General features: G+C 43.9%; 1 protein-coding gene across 2 annotated transcripts; it reads right to left on the reverse strand.

The window, feature by feature from the left end:
• Window positions 1-739: 739 nt before the first annotated feature.
• Window positions 740-22,104, reverse strand: COIL (coilin). 2 transcript variants are annotated; one of them, XM_052658863.1, is made up of 7 exons: window positions 21,854-22,104; window positions 9,664-10,774; window positions 9,459-9,545; window positions 8,928-8,975; window positions 5,925-5,994; window positions 2,870-2,958; window positions 740-1,615 (listed from the first exon to the last, which is right to left on the reverse strand). In XM_052658863.1, the coding sequence occupies exons 1-7, from the start codon at window positions 22,096-22,098 to the stop codon at window positions 1,550-1,552; spliced, it is 1,716 nt and encodes a 571-aa protein (XP_052514823.1). In that variant the 5' UTR covers window positions 22,099-22,104; the 3' UTR covers window positions 740-1,549. The 2 variants fall into 2 exon arrangements, with proteins under 2 accessions (XP_052514823.1, XP_052514824.1); XM_052658864.1 differs by lacking the exon at window positions 21,854-22,104 and adding an exon at window positions 12,092-12,201.
• Between the last annotated feature and the right edge of the window lie 485 nt (window positions 22,105-22,589).

Here is a 22,589-nt window from a genome sequence, read left to right on the forward strand (position 1 = left end):
TTTAAGTCAGTGTTTTTGTTTTCTTTGGGTAAATACCCAGAAGTGAAATTGCTGGATATGATACTTTTATTCTTAATGTAAAAAAATATCGGGGGGCGCCTCCATACTGTTCTCCATAGTGAATCTACATTCCCACCAATGGCGCACAGGGGTTTCCTTTTCCCCATGCCCTCTCCAACAGCGATTATTTCTTGTCTTTCTGGTAAGAGCCACCCTAACAGGTGTGAGGTGATGTCTCGCTGTGGTTTTGGTTTCCCTGATGACTAGTGGTGCTGAGCACTGTTTTCATGCACCCGTTGGCCTTTTACTATTTGTCTTGTTTTCCAAACCTGGAAAGAAAGCATGCTTACACCAGGACCCCAGTACCAGGATAGCATCGTTCACGTTAATCTGTCTCTTTCTGGAGTCATGTTTCTTGTCTAAAAATCAGTAAATACCAATTTTGATGCACATCAATGTCATGCAACTTAGAAGTAGACAACATTTCCTTTGATCCAGTTGCTCCCAGATCTAATGAACTCCACTGAACTAAACCTTGCAACATCAAAGTCTTTAGTCAAGGCAAACCTTGTTACAGAAAATTTTAATCTTTTGCATTATTATAAAACAAGGTAACGATCTGCAAAACTCAAACGAGATGACTCAGCACACAAGTTTAGTTCAATATGATTTTATTTAAAAATCTGCAAAGCCAAAGGAGGGATCTGATGTTTTGTTAAAACAATTTTCACAGTATATATTTCAGCCTTTTTTAGCTTTGTGTTGAATAATAACAGAAAAGGAAGTTTCTGTTCAAGACCCTCACTCCAGCACAGCACACTTAGCCAGGCACCCGGGATCGAGTGGCTGGGCGGGTCACCCTGGCCTGAGCTCACAGTGAATCCTCCCCCTCAAGTAGAGCCCTAGTTCTTCCCCAAGCACACAGACTTATTTTCACTGCTCTCCACAGGCCCTGAGAATCCTTCATCTTAAAGTTGAGCAAAGTGTGAAAGGATTCCTTAACTCATTGCCTGTAACAAACCCAGCTACTGGTTAACTGCTGACAATCACAAGTATAAACACTTGAAATGTATAAGATGTTCCACATTGAATGGAACAACTTAAATTTTAAAAAATTAAGTCAAGTAACATGCTTTCATGTTTTAAAACGTTACTTAATAAAACTTACTGAGACAAGATATACAGCACTTTCTGTATTTGGTATTACAAACTCCTACTGACGATAAGCTACTTGATGGTTGAAAAAAATAAAAAAGAGAAGAAACCGTACATATTGTTTTATAAACGATGCCTGAAGGAATGTCATGTTGTAAATTCTGTTACTAAGATTAAGCCTGGGGAGAAAAAAAAGATTTACAAAAGCAACACCCATGTTCTTTTAAATGGTGAGGTAGATTTTTCCCTATGCAGCAAATGGAAGATAACCGAAAATGCACACAGCTCACAAATCTTCTTTAAAAAAAACACAGTTCAGGTTATAGTCACTTTCACAAATAAGACATTTATAAACCACGAGGTGGAGAGGTCATACTCGGGGAAGCTCCACACTTTATGTGTTACTCGGAGACTCGATAATCAATCTTGGATCAATCAACTCTCTCCAAAAAACGGTTATCTGAGGAAAAACAGAAAATATTCAGTTTAGAGACGTCATTTTGAGGTCATGTGAATTTTAGTCAGTTAAAAACTTCAATTTCCATTTGTGAAGAATGCTTGAGGACTGGAGGTAATTTGAGTCCCAGTAAATTCAGTTCAACTAGGGTAGAAGGCCTTGTTTACCTAGAACACAGCTAAATTTTATATTAAATATATTTCATCTTCCTTTGATTTAGAGCATGGGCTGGGGCTGGGTGGTACCAGCTGGTTACCAAGGGGATAACCAGAAGGATTTGCCCAAACAGTCTCTATGGACAAGCAGTCTGCAGACTTCTTGGGAGGCAGATATGGCCCAGAGGGTAATCACTAGACTGCTGATGCCCTTTCATGCAGCTCTATGGTTCTTTTCCTGTGCTGCCTAAAAACAGAGGAGCTATTTCGCATTTTACGAAGAGAAAGCAAAGCTAACGAAGGCCATGTGGATGAATAATGAGAGCCATCTACTGTCCAAAAACGTAATTACAGGCCCTACTTCAGGCCTCAGTTTAGTAAGGCCTCCCTCCAAGAGGAAAGCCTCCAACATTTAATTTTCCAGTGTAGTTTCCAAGAATACATTTCAACAAAAAAGTGGGACTGCATATATTGCAAATAAAGAAGTACAGGATACGGGGCCAAATCTGCAGAGCCTACCACAGATCCTAAAAATGTGCTTTTGGAGTAAATCCCTGAGTGTCATCTATCCTAAAGACAAAGCAAAACATACAGTCTGGTTAGGGTTTCCACAAGTTTACATTTCAGATAAAACGTGACTTTGCAATAGTAAAACTTCAGAATAATATCATAACATTTCAAATATAAACACCTTAAGAAGCGGTTTCTTAAATATAAATTCTATTCACTTCAATGCTACCATACTCTACTGAGGCAGCCATTCCAGCATCTCTGGAAGTCTGGCTGCCAACAAAGCTCTAAACCATATACTTCCTAAAATGGCAATTTAAGGACTTAAAATCAGAAGACAGATTCATCATTGTGTGTCATTCTTCAAAAGTATCTGCACTGTTCTACGTCAGAATCACGGTAACTCTTGGGAGGTAGTAGTGACTGTAAGGAGACACAGTGGAGACTTCTGGACCCCCGCCCCCCCAAGGCCGGGATCCTCTCTGATGTTATGCAGGCAGTGCAGGAAGCTGCAGCGTGTCACCCTCCAGACCACCAGCAGCCAGTCAAGCGAATGGACGACCAGGCAACCCAAGAAGAGAAGCGCGCCTACCCTCTTCTCCTGCGTCACAGCGTACTCCACTACCTCAGCTCCATTGGCGTTGCGATAAACCAAATCAAATTTCCCAGGTTCTTTCATGGCTGAAACCAGATGGTAGGAAGGAGAGACGATAAGTCATTTCCCAGTAGTGGGAAAGTTCCTCTACAGGGAATTCATATCACTAGAAAAACCGCCACAAACAAACTGCCCGTTGATGTGGAGGCTAGTGCACACAGGAAAGCGGAGTGCTCAGTGACAGGAGATGCTCTGAAGCCTGTGTCAACAGACAGGGGCTTCTCAGGCACTCCCCAGTGACCATCCGCCCTTCCCAGAAAAGAAGTGAGCTGATACACTAGCACTAGCAATCCCAGAAAAGAATGCGTGACCACAAGATAATCCCCAACACCCCCAGAACTGGTTTGTTTCAACAAGAGAAGGTAACGTGAATTCTGCAAAATTCTTATATCTTGCTGTGTCCACAGAAATTATACATGCTTCCTTGGTAACACAGCAGTCCTCATTTTACATGGTAGGGTGGGGCTATAGAAATGACCACACAAGCTGAAATCATGCAAAACAATCTTAATCAATGGGGAAACTGATGACTGTCTCACGGTTAAAATGTTTTGTCAAAACATTCTAACCTTTACTGTATAGGGAAATGAAAACACAGTAAAACTGCTATTTATGTAGGACACGGACCCAACTTAAAACAGAAACAATGAGAATCAGTGACAGAACAGTGACTGTTCTGTGTCTACACATACCCAGGTGGTTTGGACAGCGCTCGCCCCCTTGCCATCCAGCCACAGTGCAGAGCGAGGACCTTGCCCACGCCTGGCACAGCCGCCACACTCCTTTCCGTTTGAATCCACTTTCAGCAAGATATCCTTTGAGTTTTTAACGTTATGAAATAGATCTGAGAGTTTCTTTCTCTCAGTTTTGTTCAGTTTTTTGCTGATGTAATTCCTAGGACATCCTTATTCCTTTCATCATGACCACTTTCCTCACTGATGTCAAGAAGTTCACAGAAAGCTCCAAGTCAGCATTTCCACAGTGAGCTATTTCTTCTACGAGTTCACTTAAATTCAATGTGGATGTTACTTTTAGCGTTATCACTTTCTGTTTCTTTGTCACACCTTCATTGTTGTTGGCCAAGTCCCTATTCAATTATCCACTTTTGTAAAGTGACATGTGGGTTTATCACTGAGACAAGGAGACACCACAACCACACCCTATGCTACGGTGTGGGAACTGAGCAACAGACGCACCGTGAGCAGCGCCAAAACACTGAAAGAAGCAGGGTGACTAGTCCCTGACCATAATGGGCACCTGTTACTGTGCAGTGGTCTGTGTGGGCTGGAGAGCTGGCAGTACTTCACACACTCACTCACAGCTAACAGGGGCCTCCCTGGTGGTCCAGTGGCTAAGACTCCACGCTCGCAATGCAGGGGGCCCAGGTGTGAGCCCTGGTCAGGGAACTAGAACCCACACGCTACAACGGGAGATCTACAACTCAGGCCTAGTGCAGTCAAAGAAAGAAACAAATACTTTTAAAAAGGAGCGTTAACATACCAGTGTCACTGGAGACTGGTTCTATTTAACAAAACCATGGTAGCTTGAATTCATGTATATCAGAACTATGCAAAGTGAGGACTACCTGTACTTCTGCTACAAAACAGATCAGGTGTTTCTTGATGCTCCCAAAAAGAAAAGTTCTAATTGGATATCATCACTGTCAATCACCTGACAAGAAGTGACCAGGCTGTGTCCACAGAATTTGACCACAGACAAACCTCTGTCCAGCATTCCTAAGGAGGATTTCTTCCAATGAAATCTAATCAGAAGAGAGCTGGAAAACCAGTGTAAGGTTTTTTGTTTGTGTTTTTTTCTGGGTGCCCTCACACCTTGCAGGATCTTAGTTCCCCAACCAGGGATTGAACCTGAGCCCCAGCAGAGAAAGCATCAGATCCTAACCACTGGACCACCAGGGAATCCCCTGAAAAATCTTTTTGAATGATTCCTACATACTACAGTCTTGACTCTTTTACTATCTTATTTAAACATGAACAGAAAATAATTAATTCCTTAGTCTGCTAAAGAAAAAGGGATCGCCTCTAATCTCTGGGCAGGGACCCCTGCAAACACAACCCAAGTTAAGCCATACACAATAAAAGCCCTGTTATTCCAGGGTTTCAGAACGAAAAATGGGTGGGGTGATTCAGGCATAAAGCAGGGAACCATTTAAAATAATGCATGAGAGTGCGGCTACACTTATCTATTTCAGACTTATTTTGATTTAACACAGAGAAGTATGTTCATTTGCCAGCCTTTTCAAACAGAGCTAGTAGGTCTTATGAGTCACTGACTGGAGCTGTCTTTCTTTTATAAACTTTATCCCTAATGCATATATGCAATTTCCAGGTTTTGAGTTTTGAGGGGTTTTGTTTGGTTTTATTTTTTGGTTATGCCACGCAGCACGGAGGATCTTAGTTTTCCCACCAGGGATCAAACCCACAGCCTCTGCACTGGGAGCATGGAGTCTTAACCACTGGACCACCAGGAAAAGCCCCGAGGTTTTCTGATTTTGTCTTTCAAGTGGATGCAAGAATATAAAACTAGCAACACAACTTAAGTGCAGGATCTTCTCACATTTTTATCAAATTCCTCCCGAACTCTTACAGCTAACCCATCACATGTAATTCAAAGGCAAAATTTTCAGCAACGATCCTGAGTTATCATTCAGTTTAGGTCTCACAGACGTAACTTTTTTTGCCATCAATTTTCATTAATTGATGTAATTTTATGAAATTACATGGCTACAATAATAAGAACAACGTGCCTAACAGTTTGGGGAACAAAGCCAACAGCTCTCAGCAGACACGCAACCGCACTAGCAGAAGCGCTGCGCGGCCCACCCCCAGGCCCTGTGCGCGGACGGCGGCAGCAGAGGGCCCCGTAGCCACGGCGGCCGAGGACGACGGCGGCGCCTGCGCTAGAAGCTGTTCAGAAGCCCGTGCGGACTGTGAAGAGCCTACGCTTTCAAATGTCTTTCTAGAAGACTCACCAGGTAAGGATGAAAGAATTTCTATGTCTACTTGCTGGGTCTCCGGGTTATGGCTTAATATTCTTCCTTCCTTTCAAAAATAAAAGTCCAAGTCAAAAATCACCATGTGAAATAGGATGAATGTACTAAAACCACTTAAAAATAGTTAAGATGGTGAGTTTTATGTGAATTTTATTTCAACAAAATTTTTTAAAATAAGTCGACATGTATTTGAAACATAACTCCCACAGCAAGCCCCGTTTCTCTGGTCTAAATGATCCCTGGTGCAGGCTCCACGCGGCTAGGAACAGCCCTAGAGCCCACAGCCTCTAGTCACCCAAACTAGCCGGCCCTGCAACCCCGAGGAGGCCCGGACGGAAGCTGCTCACCCCTGCCCCTGCCTCCTGGCCACAGCCAGACGCTGGCCCCTGGAGGCCTGCCTGGCGTGGCATCTCCTTTCTCTTGGGAAATGTAAATAATAAATTCCTCTCTTCAGTAGCACTGACTCTGCTGTGTTATCGCTCGTCACCTCCATAAATTAAAATCCCATGGATACATATTAGACAGGGTCGGGGGTTGGGGAGACTACATTCTTTGAAGATAGCTTTGACCTTTAAAGACAAGCTTAATGAATAAAGCTAATGATCTAGGTGGATAACAGCATTTGACATCAAAGCAAAAAAGTAACACTGATGTTCACTCTTGAAATGGTTTGGAAAGTAACTTCAGAAAAGTCCTAAAAATACTGGAAACAAAGTAGCAAACAGCTTTCCAAAATAATAACTCTAATGACCAATATCTATTTAATATGCATTTTAAAAATCTATATCATGTTGATGTATGGCAAAACCAATACAGTATTGTAAAGTAAAATAAAGTAATATTTTTAAAAAATCTATATCATCTATAATCAATGATTGATACAGGTTGTGGGACATATAAATTCTATGTTTATTTCCATTTCCTCACATACTGCAGAATTAAATTAATCATCTGTAGTAGGGTGAAAAAACATCCTGGTCTGCCCAAGACAGGTCCATTTATGTTTCCCTTCAGTAGAAATTATCAATACAGTAGTAATCCTTTTCATTTGCAAGTGTTCTGATGTAGATGATAAGTTCTGTGGTCACCTATATTAAGGGACTAAGGTGAAAAGATGGAAATACACCAAATACCCAGAACTAACCAACCAAATTTCTTCATGAACTGATTCTTCTTCTAGCCTGCTTTTGAACAAAGATTCTTACCAAGGTTTTAAAAGACTTCCAAGGTATCAACTCAGATTAATTCACTGTTGTGCCTTATCTATGCCACTATGTTAGCATATCAATTATTTCCTTTAAAAATGGGCTTACATTCTGAATCTCACATCAAGATAAGAAAGTATGCATTTTAACAAGATTTTAACACAATTTTGAATGGGTAAGAAAGGGAAGAAAACATGTAATTCTATAATCCCAGAGTCACACTTTTGCTGAACTGTGATGAAGTTCATATGCCAGTATGAAGTCCCACACAAATATTAAATGAGGAAATTCCAAGGATAATATTTGTGAATTACCTGTGGTTAACTGGTAAGGCAAAAGAAACCGTATTAGATCATAGTAACCAATAGGAATGCTGGGCTGGCTGAAGCATGGCTGGAATCAAGACTGCCAGGAGAAATATCAATAACCTCACATACGCAGATGACACCACCCTTATGGCAGAAAGTGAAGAGGAACTAAAGAGCCTCCTGATGAAAGTGAAAGAGGAGAGTGAAGAAGTTGGCTTAAACTCAACATTCAGAAAACGAAGATCATGGCATCCGGTCCCATCACTTCATGGGAAATAGATGGGGAAACAGAGGAAACAGTGTCAGACTTTATCTTGGGGGGCTCCAAAATCACTGCAGATGGTGACTGCAGCCATGAAATTAAAAGACGCTTGCTCCTTGGAAGAAAAGCTATGACCAACCTAGACAGCATATTAAAAAGCAGAGACATTACTTTGCCAACAAAGGTCTGTCTAGTCAAAGCTGTGGTTTTTCCAGTAGTCATGTATGGATATGAGAGTTGGACCATAAAGAAAGCTGAGTGCCAAAGAATTGATGCTTTTGAACTGTGCTGTTCAAGAAGACTCTTGAGATTTCCTTGGACTGCAAGATCAAACCAATCCATCCTAAAGGAAACCAGTCCTGAATATTTATTGGAAGGACTGATGCTGAAGCTGCAACTCCAATACTTTGGCCACCTGATGCGAAGAGCTGACTCATTGGAAAAGACCCTGATGCTGGGAAAGATTGAAGGCAGAAGGGGACAAGAAGGGGGATGAGATGGTTGGATGGCATCACCAACTCAAGGGACATGAGTCTGAGCAAGCTCCAGGAGTTGATGATGGACAGGGAAGCCTGGCGTGCTGCAGTCCATGGGACTGCAGAGTCAGACACGACTGAGCGACGGAACTGACTGAACCAATAGGAAATCATAAATATATGAAAAAGATTCCCATGCCGAAAATAATCAAATTTTCTGGCTGAGTCTGTGCATGCGTGCTCACGCAGCAGGCTCCACTGTCCACGGGATTCTCCAGGCAAGAATACTGGAGTGGATTTCCATTTCCTACTCCAGGGGATCTTCCAGACCCAGGGATTGAACCCATATTACCTGCATCTCCTACGCTGGCAGATAGATTCTTTACCACTGAGCCATCTGGGAAGCACTTTCTGACTGAGAGCTATTTTATTTCCTTTCAAAGATGAGGATCATGGGGAGGGATATTCAAAGAACTCTGTGTATCTAAGCTGATTAGAAAAAACTGAGTAAAAAAAAAACTGGTCATTCTCACTCTATATTCCTCCTAGGTATTATAACACGGGGAGACTTCAAACTGATATCATTAAAAAGTTTACATTTTGATAATATTTTTATTTTCTACTTTACAGCACTGTTTACTCCATAAAAATCTGTTATTTAGCAGTATTAAACATGACTTTAGCTTCTTTAATGTACTGACATTTGATTATTTGTAAATAAAGACCCTTACCTTGTAGTCAGAGACATCAGGAGAGTAATTGGATGTTAGTTCCAAAAGCTAAAAAAGAAGAAAAAAACCTCACAAATACAGATACCCCGTGTTTCCTTTTCCTTACTCCTAAGAAAACAAAACATGCCGTGTTCGGGTGCGTACTCCACCACTCAGGAAGCCCTACCAAGAGCCTGTAGCAAAACAGGGGTTCAAGTGGGAAAGGTTCTTTGGGGGCTTTTGGGAGGTTTGGAGGTGACATGTAGAGCCTTTTTTTATTGAGCACTTGCTGTGTTCCAGACATCAGGCTGAGCCATTTTTATTCACTCAGAAAATAATTCCTGGGCACCTACCACATGGCAAGAGAACATGAAAGATATGACTCAGGAAGAGTTTTTATAAATAAGTTAGTTTAATAATCCATTAAATTTTATTAACATAAATTACATTAACTTATAGGTACAAATATAACCTAACGTGCTAATGACTAAGTTTACTGGGAAGAGGAATGAACTCTTTTGCTGCTAACTGCTGTTGTTTTTAAATACATACCTTGAATGCGATCTTCTCTCCGACTTGAGGGGCGGCTGCTAACAGTGGTAGGAGACTGTAGTCCTTCCTGTGTGTCTCCATGGGATTCTGAAAAACAGTATGAGTCACCAGACTGTGTTACTGGTGAGAAAATGTGAACCCCGACATCTGCTCCAGACACACAGCACGAGGGAACGGGAAGACATGCGCTCACAGTAGTACTTACCTGGATGATGGTAGATGAGTTTGTCACCACTTCATTCAGCTGCTGTTGCTTCTGATAGTCGGCGTTTCTATTTAAAACATAGGGGACAGCATGCCCTCGTCCTCGACCTCTGCCCCGCATACCCCGCCCCCTCGCTCCCTTCCAGGAAAGAAGGTCCTCTCCTCTACCCCAGCCTCTTCCCAAACTGGCGGGGAGAGTCACATTGGGAGGAGGACAGAGGACTGTTTGGGTCCGACCGCCACTGTTTGGGTCCGACTGCTTCCATCCAGAGGCGTTTGGAGCCTGTGATGATGGCCCTGGACAATTTCTTCCTACAAAGAGGCCTACAGTCTTTAAGAACTCTGCAGCACACTCGGGGGTCCTTTTTGGCATCACGCATTGATCGTCTGACTCTGAACTCGAGTCTGAACTGGAAGATGATGTTCTGGAGGTCTTGCCCTTGACAGGGACAGAGGTAAAACCAGTTTTTGGAGCCACTTTGTTTGCAGCTGTGGTTTTCACGGAGGATCCGTCCTTTGACACGTCAGTCGAGATTTTCTCTGAGGAGTGTCTGACCTCCAAGATGACATTGCTGAGGCCTTCACTGGTTGATTCGTGGTAAGACTCAGACTCCGAGGAGGAATCCGGACTGTCTTTTGTACGGACGACCATGCCACCTTTCCTGTTGGCTCTCACAAGGCTGTTTCTAGCAGGAAGAGCTTTAGGGCTGCACTTTTGGAGGGTCCACTCTTTCACAGACTGTGCTTTAGAAGACTTGGGAGTCTTGGCATGTTTTTTATATTCACGTTTCTCCTTCTTCTTTGGCGATTTTTTTTCAGTCTCTCCATCATCAACCTCCACTGCATCACACGTGGCTTTGTTTTTCCTCTTGTTTTTTTTACTCACACTCTGGTCTGTGGCGGCTTTCGGTTCTAAATCCAGGGTCTTCTCACTGTTATTGTTCTCATGCCTCTTCCAAAGCTTCTTTGAATTTCTGTAATCTAGTTCAGTTTCTTCATCTTCGTCCAACTTAAATGCCCGCTTCTTTGCTTTTCTAGGTAATAAACGAGTACTATCCCCATTACTAACTGTTACAGGACTCTCAGCAATTCCTCTCTCTTCTAATTTAACTCTGTTAAAAGAACAAGAGAGAAAGCTTTAGTAATTCATAAGCATGTCTCCAGGACATAGTTATACGCTAACATGATTACATCAGGCAATGAAAAAAAGGTCAAATCACTTCAAGATAAAAGACTCTCTTTAACAAAATGATCTATGGCGTCACTTATGGTCAGCTTTCAAGCAACTAGTTTTATTTACTGATCATCTACTGCATCCTAAAATCAGATTTTTTCCATCTAAACACCATCGTGAAGTAGGTTTCTTTTCATTTTAAAACTGATCACAAAATTACAGTTCATACAATTAACTGCCCAGGACCCACAGCCAGTAAGTCACAGAAATGTAACTCAAGCTTGTTTCTCTAATTCCAAAGTTCACAGCCTTTCCACTATGTTATGCGCCTACCCTAAATGGTGACAATGCTGATTACCCATTTTGCTTTTAGTTGTAAGCTATTTTTTAAAATCAGATTTCATTTTTATTTTGTTTGAATTTAGGAAAACACTGAACATGTTTTAAACTGTACTGACAGCCATTATAAAATTCTATAACATTTGGTGATTATTAACTTCATGTTGTCAACCTGGCTTCCCTGAGAGCTCAGTTGGTAAAGAATCTGCCTGCAATGCAGGAGACCCCGGTTCAGTTCCTGGGTCAGGAAGATCCCCTAGAGAAGGGACAGGCTACCCACTCCAGTATTCCTGGGGTTCCCTCTTGGTTCAGCTGGTAAAGAATCCACCTGCAGTGGGGAGAACTGGGTTCGATCCCTGGGTTGGAAAGGTCTGCTGGAGAAGGGAACGGCTACCCACTCCAGTATTCTGGCCTAGAGAATTACATGAACTATATATAGTCCACGGGGTTGCAAAGAGTCAGACATGACTGACTTTCACTTTCAATCTGACTAGGCCCTGGGGTACCCAGATAGTTGGTTAAACATTGTTCTGGGTGTGTCTGTGGGGGTGTTTCAGAATGCGATTAACATCTGAATTTGTACACTAAATAGACTGACTGCCTTTGTGACCAGGCGTGTGTGCTAAGCCGCTTCAGTCGTGTCCAACTCTTCGTGACCCTGTGGATTGTAGCCCACCAGGCAGCCATGTCCCTGGGATTCTCCAAGCAAGAATACTGGAATGGGTTGCTGTGCCCTCCTCCAGGGGATCTTCCCAACCCAGGGATCGAACTCCCATCTCTTAGTCTCCTGCAATGGGAGGCGGATTCTTCACCACTAGTGCCACTGGGAAGCCCACCTTTGTGAGCAGATGGTCCCAGTATGAATGAGACTCAGAATAAAAGGCTGAGCAAGAGGGAATTCCCACCCCCTGCCTACCTTTGAGCTGGGACATCAGAAGAACTTCTCTTCATTTAGACTAGGAATCAGACTGAAATATACCATCAGCTCTCCTGGTTCTCAGGCCTTTGCACTTGGGCTGGAAGTTTATCATCAGCTTTCCCGGGTCTCCAGATTGCCAACTGCAGATCTTGGGACTTCTCAGTCTCCATAATCTCATGAGCCAAGTCCTTATTGAAAGGACCTCATTTCTACATCTACAGCTACAGCCACGTCTGTGTCAGCTCGTATTGTTTCTGTTTCTCTGGAGAACTCCAATACACAGTTCATCCAACAGCACTTTCCGGTAGTAAAGGAATTCTGTTCCTCCATGGACTGGCGACAGTTAATTCTCATATGCACAGCCAGAGTGACAGAAACCTGAGTGAGTGTCACCAGTGTCAAGCACACAGTGGGTGTTTAAAAACGCCTGCTAAAAACAAACACTATTCTTTCAACATATTTACATCCAGGTGTACCTTTCACCAAGTACTTTTAGTGACCAGGGAACAATGCAGACAATCAGATTTGAAGATAAAGTACAACCAGTGAGTAATAAAATAGATTATAGGCATTCTTTAAATTTTTGAAGGTACATTAATCCTATGGATTTATCTCAATGTGGTAGTTGAAAAGAATCCTCAGTTATTCTTCAGGATACACAAATATACCGACACATACACATAAAGATAAAATAAAAGCTATTGATACCAGGAGGAGGACACAGAGAGAAATAAAACTCTGAAATAGCAGGGACTTACATAATAAAAACTCATTACCTGCTGTTCTCAGCTGTGGATGTCGGCACCTAGAAGCAAGGAAGTAACCCTCAAGCTGGCAAAAGCTAGTCTGGGACACTGCGAATCTAAGAACTACTGAGGAACTGCAGGGTACGGAACTTTCCATAACATCTTTGATCAGTTTGTTTTCACGTGTAGCGGTGCAATGATTCAGGCTTCAGTTCTGAGATGCTGATGAGTACCAAACTTCTCATCACACTTTGAAAACAGATGCAGGAAATCCACACACCTATGGACACCTTATCTTTGACAAAGGAGGCAAAAAAAATATCACGGAGAAAAGACAATCTCTTCAACAAGTGGTGCTGGGAAAAGTGGTCAACTACATGTAAACGAATGGAATGAGGACACTTTCTAACACCATACACAAAAATAAACTAAAAATGTATTAAGGACCTAAATGTAAGACCAGAAACTATAAAACTCTTACAGGAAAACATAGGCACAACACTCTATGACATAAATCACAGCAAGATGCTACATGACCCACCTCCTGGAGTAATGGAAAGGAAAAAATAAACACATGGGACCCAACTGAACTTAAAAGCTTTTGCACAATGAAAGAAACTATAAGCAAGGTGAAAAGACAGACCTCAGAATGGGAGAAAATAACAGCAAACGAAACAACTGACAAAGAATTAATCTCCAAAATATACATGCAGCTCAATACCAGAAAAACCAACAACCCAACCAAAAAGTGGGCAAAAGACCTAAACAGACATTTCTCCAAAGAAGACACACAGATGGCTAACAAACACATGAAAAGATGCTCAACATCACTCATTATTAGAGAAATGCAAATCAAAACCACAATGAGGTACCATCTCAGACCAGTCAGAACGAGCATCATCAAAGTCTATAAACAATAAATGCTGGAGAGGGTATAGAGAAAAGGGAACGCTCTTACATCATTGGTGGGAATGCAAACTGGTACAGCCACTATGGAGAACAGTGTAGAGATTCCTTAAAAAAAAAAAAAAAAAACTGGGAATACAACTGCCATACAACCCAGCAATCCCACTGCTGAGGATACAACCCAAGGAAACCAGAACTGAAAGAGACACGTGTACCCCAATGTTCATCGCAGCACTGTTTACAATAGCCAGGACATGGAAACAGCCTAGATGTCCACTGGCAGACGAGTGGATAAGGAACCTGTCATACATACCACAGTGGAATATTAGTCAGCTATAAAAAGGAACACATTTGAGTCAGTTCAAATGAAGTGGATGAACTTGGAGCCTATTATTCAGAGTGAAGTAAGTCAGAAAGAGACAAATACTGTATATTAACGCATATTATGGGATTTAGGAAGACGGTACCAATGACCCTACAAGCAGGGCAGCAAAGGAGACACAGAGGTAAAGAACAGACTTTTGGACTCAGTGGGAGGAGGAGAGGGTGGGATGATTTGAGAGAATAGCACTGAACCATGCACATTACCGTATGTAAAACAGATGCCCAGTGCAAGTTCAATGCATGAAGCAGGACACGCAAAGCCGGTGCTTTGGGACAACCCAGAGGGATAGGGTGGGAAGGGAGCTGGGAGGGGGGTTCAAGGTGGAGGGGACACACATGTATGGGACACGTGTTCCATACACCTGTGGCCGATTCAAACTGATGTATGGCCAAAACCATCATAACACTGTAACTATCCTCCAATTAAAGTAAGTAAGTGAATGAAAAGGAAACAGACGTCAGACTTTCTGTTCAGTCGCTGCGGCTCATTAGCTCACTGCAACGCCGCACGCGCTGCACCCCCTGCGGGCAGGACCCCGGCTTTCAGAGGAGCCTTCCAGAGCAGCTTGAGCGACACCTCACGCGTTCTCAAGACCAAGGGTCTGCGGGTGCTCGACCTGTGACTGCTGCAGCCTCACCATCTGCGGCTGCTGAAGACAATTCCAGTTTGGAACATACTAAGGCTGAGAAGCTCAGTGCCAACCAGGGAACGAGAAACGGCTCACTTGCCCGGTCACCCTGCTTTTCAGGGTGGACGCTTCTCTGGCACTGCTCTTCATTTCTCCACTTGGATCACAGACAACAAATGTAACTGTCTGCTCACAAACAAAAGTGAATGAAGCTGTCCTTTTACAAAGAACAGTGAGCGACCTGTACAATGAGCAGTGAAGGCAGACGGCCTGTATAGTTACATGTCTAATTCCAAGAAATTTTTAAGACTTCCTGTCCACTCAAACTCTTTGCAGGGCAAACTGGGTAAAACGTATCAAAATGTAAGGTAGTCGCTTTAAATCTGCAAGTTCACTTTGAGGATTCTATCATATAGAAATAAAGAAGACATGATCATTTGTACTGCCTGACACCTCCCCACTCCCCCTAGTCATTGCCTGCCAAGGCCAAAGTGACTGAATTCAAATCATCTTCTGCCTTTGGTTAAAAGTTTAAAGTATCATTATTTCAACTTATCTCATCTGTGAAAATGAGGGTAATAACATAGTGCTCAAATGAGCTACCATATATGTTTAGAGCAGTGCTGGACTAAGAGCAAGAGCTATCTAAATGTTAGTTCTAATTTTTATTAATACAATGAATGTATTAATAAAATGAATGTCTTCTGAGGACAGGAGTTGGTGGGTTTTTAATGAACTTGTCCCATCAAATGGAGGTGAAATTCAAAAAAGTGGGTGTAAGCAGGAATCTGCGATCTCTCAGGGCCCCATGTGTCCCCTGCATCACCACCTACAGAGAAGTAAGTTGTCTGAGCAAGGGCACACAGTTAATGAGCCACAGAGCCAAAATTCGAATCCAGAGCTCTGAATTCAGACCCTGATCTCTTAATCATTCTGCTCTCCATCACTCTTACCTTTCACACAATATTGAACAAAGGTAACCCACATATTCTTGGCATAAATACAGACCTGTACAACTTTCCTGGAGGCCAACCTGACAGTACTTATCAGATTTTAACATTTGACCAAGTAGTACCCCTTCTAGGAATGATCTTACTGAGTCATTGCTCACGTACACAAAGCTACAGAAGAATATTCACCACAGCAGTATGAACAGGGAAAACCCAAGGGCATTAGACAAGCACGCTCCTCGATATGACAGAGAAGCGCGCCCGGCATTCTATATTCCTCAAACCATCAGCATGCCACAAAATGAGATTTAGCATCAGGAGGCCCAGAGCTGCACGAGGAGCAGCAGCTTTAAAGGCGAGGACCTTCTCTGGCATCCGAGATTCCCGGAAACCAGACTGCTCTCAGTCTGGCTCAAACACTGTCTTCACGCTCGCTGCCAGCCTCACGGACATGTCAGAGGGCTTGGCTGGCCATCCAAGGAGCTACTGATCACAGCACCATGAGATGAGAACTCGTCTCTAATGTTCTGTATTTAATAATAAGCATCAAATCTCACAGGGTCAAAGAGTGACAGAGGAGAGCAGGCACCTTCTCACAGAATGACTCTTCAACAGAGAGATCTCACCTCACCTGGTCGCTCTCCAAGCCAGGGGCCGCCGGCAGGCCCCTGCGAAGCTCCCTGCAGGGAGTGTAGTAGGCTAAATTGTGTCCCCTTAAAATTCTTCTATGAAGCCCTAACCCAGAGTACTCTAATGTGACCGTATTTAGAGACGAGCCTTTGAAGAGGTAATAAAATTAAGGTAAGGCCGTTAGAGTGGGCCCTAGTCCACTGTGACTGGTGTCCTGATGAGAGCGAAAATTTGGACACATAAGGAGACATCAGTCATGTGTCTTTTTGTGACAACAGAGAAAAGGTCATGTGAAGACACAGTAAGAGAGATACCAATGAGCCAAGGACAGAGGCCTCAGTAAAAACCAAAACTTGCCAACATCTTAATCTTAGATTTTCAGGCTCCAGAATAGTGAGAGAGAACTTTCGGTTGCTTAAGCCTGTGGTATTTCATCAGAGTGGCCCTCGCAGACTAACGGGGCTCCAGGCAAACGGGAGTGCATCCTCTTCCCAGGGGGGATGGAGACCGCCTTCAGGAGGCCACTGTCAGCAGCCTGGGGGCAGAGGAGTCAGCTTCGGGGGGTTCCAAAGAAGGGGCTGTGAGGAAGCGACCGCGCCAGACAAGTGTGGAGATGCTCTTGAGCCTCCAGGGTTATTTCTCAGGATTCCCACAACCAGGCTCCACGTTCCCTCATGAGAATTCTCTAAGCACTCCTGGCAATCCCAACAAAGCACTTCTGCTGGTCAGACTCATCTATTCGCCAAGTCAGCATTGCTTCTGCCTCCACAACTATACAGGGCCATCCAACACCTCCCTACCTACCCTTCAGTCACTGCTGAACTTCCTGATCATTTGTGTTCCATCATGATCTCTCCTTTCTCCTTCTTGCACTTAGCAGCAAAACGTGGAATAATGACCCAGGCCACATGGCACAAGAAGATAGTATACAGAAACACAAAACTGTTTTGCTCTGCTCCAAAAAGATTAGGTACCGTGGAGAAAAGAGATTGTTTTCTTCTGCAGCTCTGAAGAAAAGTGAGTCTGAGGAAGACAAGCAAATGACTGGGGACATGAAGCCACAAAAACATACAGGACTTTTCCAAATTCAACTTTTTCCTACGGTCTGCCCCATTCACCACTGAAGCCAGCTGCAGAGATAGTTTTGACATACGCGACTGTGCGTCTGGTGTTTAGGAAGAATTCTGCCTGCCATCGGTGCTGTATTTATTTCCTACAACAGCTTTCATAGTTTGCTTTTGACATTGCTAACTTCATTATAAAGAGTTTAATTTTCAGATGATTAAATGAAGTACAACTGCAATTAGCTATCAGCAAGTTATTAATTCATGAAGCAGGAGAGAGATCAGAAAGTAAGCATAACAGGAGAGGATGCAATATTTATAGTAAATAGTCCCTGAATTGCAGAAAGAATAGAATGAATAAAAAAGGAAAACAACTTTTGTTGAAACCTGGACTATTTCAAATTGTCATTGGAAATAGCTAAACGTTATTAGTAAATCATAGTGTTCCTGCTTTTATAAGAAAGGCAGAAAGATACATACATGCACTCAAAGATACAGCAACTGTTCCAAATTAAATTCCCTGATGCTATTAAAAAATCACATGAATCTGACATACTCTGGGAAAAAGAATATTCAACATTCAACAAAGAGCAAGCAGAAGGAAGTAGCCTGGTTCACAACTCTAATTTTTTTTCACTGTAAATGAAGCTTTTAAAAAGAAGCCTTGATTTTGTACATACAAAATTAATACACAGAAATCACTTGCATTCCTATATTATAACAATGAAAAATCAGAAAGAGAAATTAAGGAATCAGTTCCATTTACTACTGCAACAAAAATAATAAAATACCTAGGAATATACCTACCTAAGGAGACAAAAGAACACTGTAAGGCACTGATGAAAGGAATCACAGACGACGCAGACAGATGGAGAGACGCTCCACGTCCCTAGACTAGAAGAGCCACCACTGCGAAAGTGAGTGCACCACCAAACGCAACCTACAGATTCAGTGCTATCCCTATTAGACTACAAGCGGCGTTTCTCACAGAGCTAGAACGAAAAAATCGCACAGTTCACATGGAAACACAAACGATCCCAAATGACCAAACAGTCTTGAGAAAGAAGAATGGAGCTGGAGGAATCAACCTTCCTGACTTCAGACTACACTACAAATCTACAGTCATCAAGACAGTGTGGAACTGGCACAAAAACAGGAATATAGACCAATGGAACAAGATAGAAAGCTCAGAAATAAACCCATGCACCTATGGGTACCTTGTTTTTGACAAAAGAGGCAAGAATATACAATGGGGCAGACAGTCTTTTCAATAAGTGCTGCTGGGAAAACTGGACAGCTACATGTCAAAGAATGAAATTACAACACTTCCTAAAACACCATACACAAAGATAAACTCAAAATGGATTAGAAACCTAAACGTTTCAGACCAGAAACTATAAAACTCTTAGAGGAAAACATAGGGAGAATATTCAATGACATATATCACAGCAAGATCCGATATGACCAACCTCCTGGAGTAATGGAAAGGAAAACAAAAATAAACAAATGGGACCCAATTAAACTTAAAAGTGTTTGCACAGCAAAGGAAACTACAAACAAGGTGAACCTCAACGCTGAGAATGGGAGAAAATAATAGCAACTGAAACAACAGACAAAGGATTAATTTCTAAAATATACAAGCAACTCATACAACTCAATACCAGAAAAACAAACAACCCAATCAAAAAGTGGGCAAAAGACCTAAGCAGACATCTCTCCAAAGAAGCCTCACAGATGGCTAACACACACATAAAAAGATGCTCAACATCACTCATTACTAGAGAAATGCTAATCAAAACTATAATGAGATATCACCTCACACTGGTCAGAATGGCCATCATCAAAATATCTACAAACAATAAATGCTGGACAGGGTGTGGAGAAGAGAGAAACCTCTTGAACTGTTGGTGGGAATATAAATTGATACAGCCACTAGGGAAGATGGTATGGAGAGTCCTTTAAAAACTAGGAATAAAACCACCATATGACCCAGCAATCCCATCACTAGGCATAAACCCTGAGGAAACCAAAACTGAAAAACACACATGTATCCTGATATTCACTGCAGTACTATTTACAACAGCAAGGACACGGAAGCAACCTAGATTTCACCTACATACACACAAGGGGCTATTACTCAGCCATAGAAAGGAACGCATCTGAGTCAGCTCTAAAGAGGTGGATGAACTGGAGCCGATTATACAGAGTGAAGTAAGTCAGAAAGAGAAAAACAAATATATATGAACGCAAATATATGGAATCTAGAAAGATGGTACTGATGAACCTATTTGCAGGGCAGCAATGGAGACAGAGATATAGAGAACAGACTTACGCACACGTGGGGTGGGGGAAGGAGAGGATGGGAGGCATGGAGAGAGGAACATGGAAACATACATACTACAGACAGCCAGGGGGAATTTGCTGTATGGCAAGGAACTCAAACTGGGGTTCTGTAACAACCTAGAGGGGTGAGATGGGAGTGAGGTGGGAGGGGGATTCAAGAGGGAGGGGACATAGGCATACCTATTGTTCATTCATGTTGATGTTGGGCAGAAACCAACACAATATTGTAAAGCAATCATCCTTCACTTTAAAATAAATTAATCTAAAAATTTAAAAAAAGAAGCCCTAAATAAATCACTCCAATATATGAACCTGAACTGAAACTGTTAGGGGAAGCACACTGATTGAAACTGCCCACCCTGGCCAGGCACCATAGTAACTATTTGCATGAGTTGTTTTAGGACAAGAGGTCCTGGTAAGGAACAGGGAACTAATAAGCCTCTTGATGAACGTGAAAGAGGAGAGTGGAAAAGTTGGCTTAAAGCTCAACATTGAGAAAACGAAGATCATGGCATCTGGTCCCATCACTCCATGGCAAATAGATGGAGAAACAGTGGAAGCAGTGTCAGAGTTTATTTTTTGGGCTCAAAAATCACTGCAGATGGTGACTGCAGCCATGAAATTAAAAGACGCTTACTCCTTGGAAGAAAAGTTATGACCAACCTAGATAGCATATTGAAAAGTAGAGATATTACTTTGCCAACAAAGGTCCGTCTAGTCAAGGCTATGGTTTTTCCTGTGGTCATGTATGGCTGCGAGAGTTGGACTGTGAAGGAAGCTGAGCGCCAAAAAATTGATGCTTTTGAACTGTGATGTTGGAGAAGGCTCTTGAGGGTCCCTTGGACTGCAAGGAGATCCAACCAGTCCATCCTAAAGGAGATCAGTCCTGGGTGTTCATTGGAAGGATTGATGCTGAAGCTGAAACTCCAATACTTTGGCCACCTCATGCGAAGAGTTGACTCATTGGAAAAGACCCTGATGCTGGGAGGGACTGGGGGCAGGAGGAGAAGGGGACGACAGAGGATGAGATGGCTGGATGGCATCATGGACTCGATGGACATGAGTTTGGGCGAACTGCGGGAGTTGGTGATGGACAGGGAGGCCTGGCGTGCTGCGATTCACGGGGTCGCAAAGAGTCGGACACGACTGAGCGACTGAACTGAACCAGAAGAGTTTGGGAAAGGTCAAAAGGAGACACCACCTGTCTACCCACCTCCCAGAATCCTTCTCTCTGGCATCCGTCTTGGCTGAACAAGGCTGCACCACCAGGAAGGGCTCTGAGTCAGAATGATTGGCTAAGGACAACCCAGAAACTAATCCCATCACCATTAAACCTGAGCCTGCGAGCCATGAGACAGAGCTGTTCTCCTGGGTTCCCTTACCCTACCGCTCTCCACTGGGTGCCCTTTCTCGATAAAAACTCTTGCTTTGTCAGCGCAGGTGTCTCCTCCAACAATTCATTTCCTACTGTTAGACAAGAGCCCAGTTTCGGGCCCTGGAAGGGGTCCCCCTTCCTGCAACAAAACGACTGTCTTACCATTTTACTGAGACACATGAGCCACACGTGAGCAATTTACACAAGACTGCACCTTCACACTCATGCCAGTGTCTCTCTCTCTTTTTTTTTTTTTTTAATTTCCAAAAGCGTATTTAAAACTTCGGTTTCCCAATTCAAAGCCAACCAAGGTCACAAACACCTATTTAACTGAACGCAAATGAGGCAGAGAACTGGGCGCGCCAGGCGGTTCGGCAGGCGCTCCGAGGCCGGGGAGACCGCACCTGGTGAAGAAGCCACGCCTGCTGGGTGCCCGCTTGGGCCCGCGAGCCGCCGGGGCAAGGCCGAGCCCGAGGCAGGCCCGCGCCGCGCACCTAGCGACGGTGCCCGGCTGAGCAAGCGCTCGGCAAACCGAGGCTGGAGGGCACGCGGGCCCGCGCGCAGACGGCAGGCCGGGCTTTCCCACGTTCGGTCCCCCACGCCCCGCTGGACGGCCAGAGGCCCCGGGCTCCGGGCGGCGCCGCGCGCAGCCGCCCGCGCGGCCTCCGAGCCCGCGGCGCCCCGGCGCGTGCGCAGGCGCGCCCGCCCCGCCGCGCCGCCCCGCCCGCGCACCTGAGGCAGTCGTTGTCTCGTACCAGGCGCGCGCTCTCGGCGGGGGGCAGGAGCGCCCCCTCCAAGTAGAGGCCCAGCAGGGCCCCGGAACTGAAGCCGAAGCGCTGGCGGACCAGGCTGATGAGGTCCGTGACGACTCGGCATCCGCTCAGGTCGATGAGAAGCCAGAAAGACGTGCAGTGCGGGGCGCCGGGCGGCGGGTAATCGAATTGAAGCCGCAGCCTAACCGTCTCGGAGGCTGCCATCTTGCTCGATGCGCAACGGAAGCCGAGAGACTCGCCCGGGCGACCGAGAGGCGTGCTCGGGGCCCGCCCCCGGCAGCCTACGAACGGGTGCCCCCTATTGGTGGAGCGGCTGCCACGGGACTCTGCGAAGGCAGCGCGGCGCAGGGCGTTCCATTCAGGACAGGACGACGGCGGAGGGTAAGACAGGCGTTTACACCTTTTCTCCTCAGCGCTAGGTACGGTCCGAGTTTAGTCAACTGTCTAGACAAACCCTGCTCAGCAGTGCTCTGTTTCTAAGATATTTGCTCATACACGTAAAATAACACAATCTATTCTGGATTGAGTCGTTATTATTTCTCGTGGGACATGGTTGATCAAAATAGCATGAAACACCACACATTTTGTCACATAATTATTAAACAGGAAAAATAAAATGGGCATGGCAATATAGCTATTAATAAATGCAGCCATGTGTGTGTATTTTTTTTTAATCTGAATCTTTTGAATGAATA

The sequence above is a fragment of the Budorcas taxicolor genome, chromosome 19 (genome assembly GCF_023091745.1).
Source record: "Budorcas taxicolor isolate Tak-1 chromosome 19, Takin1.1, whole genome shotgun sequence".
NCBI classification, from domain to species: Eukaryota; Metazoa; Chordata; class Mammalia; order Artiodactyla; family Bovidae; genus Budorcas; species Budorcas taxicolor.

Bases quoted from the DNA above. Each gene is read 5' to 3' on its own strand.
- COIL (XM_052658863.1), bottom strand. From the start codon at position 22,098: ATGGCAGCCTCCGAGACGGTTAGGCTGCGGCTTCAATTCGATTACCCG. The intron at 2,959-5,924 runs GTGAGTCTTCTA...ATCTGGTTTCAG, and splicing joins AATTCTTTCATCCTTACCTG to CCATGAAAGAACCTGGGAAA. The intron at 1,616-2,869 runs GTAGGCGCGCTT...GTTTTTCCTCAG, and splicing joins CTGTGACGCAGGAGAAGAGG to ATAACCGTTTTTTGGAGAGA.